The sequence below is a fragment of the Brassica oleracea genome, chromosome C1, assembly GCF_000695525.1.
Source record: "Brassica oleracea var. oleracea cultivar TO1000 chromosome C1, BOL, whole genome shotgun sequence".
Lineage (NCBI taxonomy): Eukaryota > Viridiplantae > Streptophyta > Magnoliopsida > Brassicales > Brassicaceae > Brassica > Brassica oleracea.
The window spans coordinates 38,449,443-38,454,331 of NC_027748.1; the positions used below are offsets into that span (position 1 = coordinate 38,449,443).

General features: G+C 36.7%; 1 protein-coding gene across 1 annotated transcript; it reads right to left on the reverse strand.

Annotated features, from left to right (window-relative positions):
• Positions 1-432: 432 nt before the first annotated feature.
• On the reverse strand, positions 433-861 carry LOC106339596. The gene has a single exon (XM_013778440.1). The coding sequence runs from the start codon at positions 859-861 to the stop codon at positions 433-435; it is 429 nt and encodes a 142-aa protein (XP_013633894.1).
• Positions 862-4,889: the final 4,028 nt, after the last annotated feature.

Consider the following 4,889-nt stretch of genomic DNA (forward strand, 5'->3'; position numbering starts at 1 on the left):
CTTTCCAATTTTTATCCCACAAAAGAGCTAGATTTTTGACTATGGAAAATCGAGCTTGCAAGACCCCAAAAGCACGCTCGACATCTTTACGTACAACTTCTTGCTGTGTAGCGAATAAAAATGCTTTCGGACCTTGCGGAAGTGAAATAGATTGGACAAAAGTAGCCCATTTTGGATAAATACTATCTGTGAGATAGTAAGCCAAATTGTACTCGTGTCCGTTGACAAAGTAATTAACTTTTGGAGCTCGACCTTGTAATATACATAAAAAACCGGTGATCGATCAAGAACATTGATATCGTTTAATGTACCTGGAGGTACGAAAAACGCGTGTCATATCCAGAGATCTTGTGAAGCTACAGCTTCTAAAACAATTGTTGGCTTTCCTGATCCACGTGTATATTGACCTTTCCATGCGATCGGACAATTCTTTCACTCCCAATGCATACAATCAATGCTTCCTATCATCACGGGAAACCCGCTTATCTCTACAATATCGAGTAGACATTGAAGATCTTCTGGCGTGGGTCTTCTTAGATACTCATCTCCAAATAAATTTATGATTCCTTGAACAAAATGTTCCAAGCATAAAAGCGCGGTGGTCGCGCCAAGTCGGAGGTATTCGTCGACCGCATCAGCTGGGCAACCATATGCCATTATACGAATTGTTGTCGTTGCCTTTTGTAACAGGGAGTGACCGAACCTTCCAGTAGCTTCTCTTCTTTGTTGAAAGTATGGGATTTCAGCAGATAGTCCATCAACAATACGCATGAACAAGGGCTTGTTCATTCGAAAACACCGTCGAAACATGTGAGAAAGATATGCTGCATCTTCACTAAAATAATCGTTCCATAACTGCATGTGTCCTTCTTCTCGTTGTCTTTCAATGTAAGCTCGTTTCTTTTTTGACCTTGATGCTTCTTGATGCTCACCATGACGAATTAGAAGATTTTCGAATTGTTGATCGAATGATCAAATCTTTCATCCAAGTCTTCGAAATTATTAGAAGAAGAAGATGCCATTTGAAATGAGAAGGAGAAGAAATGAGAAGAAGAAGAAATGTGAAGGAGAAGAAATGAGAAGGATAAGAAACGTGAAGGAGAAGAAACAATTGCTTAGAGATGATTTGTTTTGCTCGGTTAAGGAGAAGAAACAATTGCTTTTGAAAAAGATATGAAGATGCTCAAAGTTGTTGTTCTGTTTTGCATTTGATTTCTTTCTCACAAGTTTATATAGACAAGTTTAGACAGGTTGTATATCGTTTGGTACAACTAAAAAAAACAGTGAAACATTTCACACAAATTATGACTTCACAAGATACAAAACTCAACAACTTTATTACATCAGACATATTGTCTTGTTCTGTCACATGGTAATTGTCTTCGTCTGCAAGTCCCATGTGATATACCTGCAATAAAACAAAGAGAGGAAAGATACATAAGACAACACGAGATACAACAAGACGAGATACTTTATTACTACACAACAAGGAAGAAAACAACAACACAACATTAAGCTTTATTACCAAGCAACAGGGACGAGATACACCAAACATTAAGCATTAACCAAGACAAAAAAAACATACTACAGACCCGACAATAACAACAAAGAGAAACCAGCATACAGACCAGCAACAAAGAGACTCGATATTAAGCACAACAACAACAAACTACAGACTCCAGATTAAGCACACAAGAGAAACCAAACTAACTTCCCATTCTAACTTAACAACATGTCAGTTATTAGTTTGTTTTTAAAAGAGATTTCTAGTTCATCTAGAGGCTCTGTCTTGGCAATGAGGCTATCAAGCAACTTTTGCTTGTTAAGCTTCTCCTTTAACTCAAAATCCCTTTGCTTTATCTCCCAGATGCCCTGAAACTCCACTGCCTTGTCCGAAGTCTTTGCCTTGCTTTTACCTTTGCCCTTTGCTGCTTTGACACCAATGGGCCGAGCCGATGCTTCATCCTCACCATCGCACCCTGGCACAGAAGACGCTGACTGTTGGGACTGATCATTCAATTTTCTTCTTTTTGAGCTTACCTTGTCTTTAGTCTCTGAAGCACCACACCATTTCTGATCATGGCGAAGTTCTAACCAAGCATGCTCGAGGGTAAACTTGACCTTGAAGAATATTTCATGAGCCATTTTTAATACATCATCCTCACTCTGCCCACTGGATTTCTGTTTCCTAGCTGCATCAAAACACCCAACAAACTTACAAACACCCTCGTTAAGCTTCCTCCACCTTTGTTTACATTGTGTTGCCCCTCTCTTTTGCAAACCAGCAACCTTTGGACATGATGCAAAATAACCTGCAATCCGTTTCCAAAACACGATTGCTTTCTGCTCATTCCCACCACCGGATCTTTGGAGGTGTTAAGCCAAGCACTGATGAGCGCAATATCTTCAGTTGGAGACCATTTCTGTCTTTCTTTACGGTCAGACACGGTGTGTTCATCTTCAGTATCATCTTCAGCCCATTTTGCATCCGAGGAGGTGACTTCTATACTAGGTTCACGATTTAGAAAGGAGAAGGAGGTGTTTGGTTGCTGACTGTTTAAGAGGTTTTGAAGGCTACACTCTTAACTAAATGGTTCCATAGTGAAGGAGATATGAAATGAATTATCAAAGGAGAAGAAGATATGAATCGAGAAGGTGAGAGTTTGGTCGGTTTTAAAAGGAAAGTTAAAGAGAGTTTAGTAGGTGTTATGTGTTAATGGCAATCAATGTTATTCAGACAATCAAGAAACAAACTCAGACACGATAATAAAGTCAATTTAATTCCAAAGGGTTTGAGAAACAAACTGCAGAAAAACTAAATATTGTTTTTAGAAGTTAATGTCAATCAAGCTTTTTTCACCTAAAACTAAAACAAGATTTATTACTAAATGCAAATCACCTCACCACAACTAACACAAACCATAATAATAATGTCCATTTAATTCCCAACCTTTCCCAACCTACTCGATATCTACCTTATCTTAAAGGAAAAGTATACTAACCTGTTGCTTTCTGAAATAAAATACAGATGCTTTGATGATGGTGAATCCATCTCTGACGTTTGTGTTGATTCCGTAATGAATCAAAAGCAAACTCACACGAACCTGTTACACAAGCAACAAAGAAATTTAGATAAAAAGGAACTAAACCATGGTTGTGAAGAGATAAACGAAATCAAAAACCCAAAGAATACAAACGAACACTTAAAATTTAAGCTTATCGATTTTTCTAAAACAATCATTCCCACCATCGCTACCTTATAGAAAACTGACGAAATCATTCACACATAGCTTAAGCATATCGTTTCCAGACTAATAGAGATTTTGTTCCCTCAAATTCATCATCATCACTTGTTATAACCAACTAACCCTCTGTTTCTATGCAAAAGATCTTGCTTCTTCTTCTTCATCTTCTTCCACCTTCATTACCGCAAGCCTTGCATGTTGTCTGAGTTTCATCCTTCCCTCGATCCTTGCTTTCTCTTCAAGCCTTCTTCTCTTCTGAGATGAGATGAGATCCTTGCTTAACCGAGAACGATGAGATGAGATTCAATCTCAGAAGAGAACGATGAGATGAGATGAGATTCGGAAGCAAAGAGAATGAAGGAGGAAGCCTTGCCTAACCGAGAGGAATGAGATGAGATGAGATGAGATCTCAGAATAGAACGATGAGATGAGATGATGAAATTCGAGAGCAGCGATGGATTGATCGAGAATGGAGGACGAAGCCAAATTGATTTCGCGAGACGAAGGAGAGAAAGACATTAAAGGAGTAATCGAATGGGATACTGCCACGTTAGGGTGTCTTACCAGTTCCAAATAACCCAATTAAAAATCCTGTTCTTTTTCTTTCTCCATTTTTTTTTTTTTTTTTTCATTTTGGCTTGAAACTCTACTTAAGACCCCATCGATGGAGGTGATGTTAAGAACCAGGGTTAAAGGTGCCATAAGGGGATGAGAGGTAAAAACGACGTAGAGTGGCCGATTGAGACGTTTTATACCAGATTATTATTTCAGTTTTATTGGGATAATCTAAACTAAATGATTGATTATCCTCTGATGTTACTTTTTGTTTGACAACAATTTTAAAATTTACTAAATGATTGGCATATATAAAAATAATATGAATGACGTTTTTGGATGTTAATCTTAATCATTATAATTATATTTTCTCATACACATAATCGAATGATATATATCCGGACTAATGTCCGTCTCTCTAATAGAAAAAAAAGTTCATATATGCTACAAGAACCTCGTGAATTTGTTTAAGATGAGTTTATTTAACACAGTGTATGCCTATAATTGCGGCATTAATGCATGATTTAACTCATATTCACCCACATGAATTACCTTTTTCACATTTTACTCAGTTACCTTTTTTAAATCCCCACTTAGATGTGAAGGGAAAGTAACTAATTCTTCAAAGCAATGATGGAAAGACCCTGCCATCATAACCAATCTTCAAAGTAAATCTATACATATATGAAAAGCTTCGTTTTACTCGCAGGAAGAAATGTTACAAGCTAGAAAATAAATTAAAATACAAGAAAACACACATTTTAAAAGCGCGTAGGCCTTATGAAAACTACTTCTAGTTATTATTTTTATTTGTATTTGTATTTTCCTTTAGTTGTGGGAATACGAGACAACTGCATAAAAACTACTGATCAAATGTTTTAATAAATCTAAAACTACAGATAAATAAATTACTAGTAAAATAAATATTATAAAGAAAATTACTACGGTAAAATAATTTTAAAAAAAAAACAATTACTACGGTTAAATAATTAAAAAAGGAAAAGAAAATGCTAAGCTAAGCGCCGAAGGCTATTCCAATGGCTCTTGGATTCTTACTTGCCAGCTTTACTCGATAGCTTCGTCTTCTGG

Excerpts from the sequence above, each read along its gene's own strand:
- LOC106339596 (XM_013778440.1), bottom strand. The coding sequence starts at position 861 with ATGCAGTTATGGAACGATTATTTTAGTGAAGATGCAGCATATCTTTCT.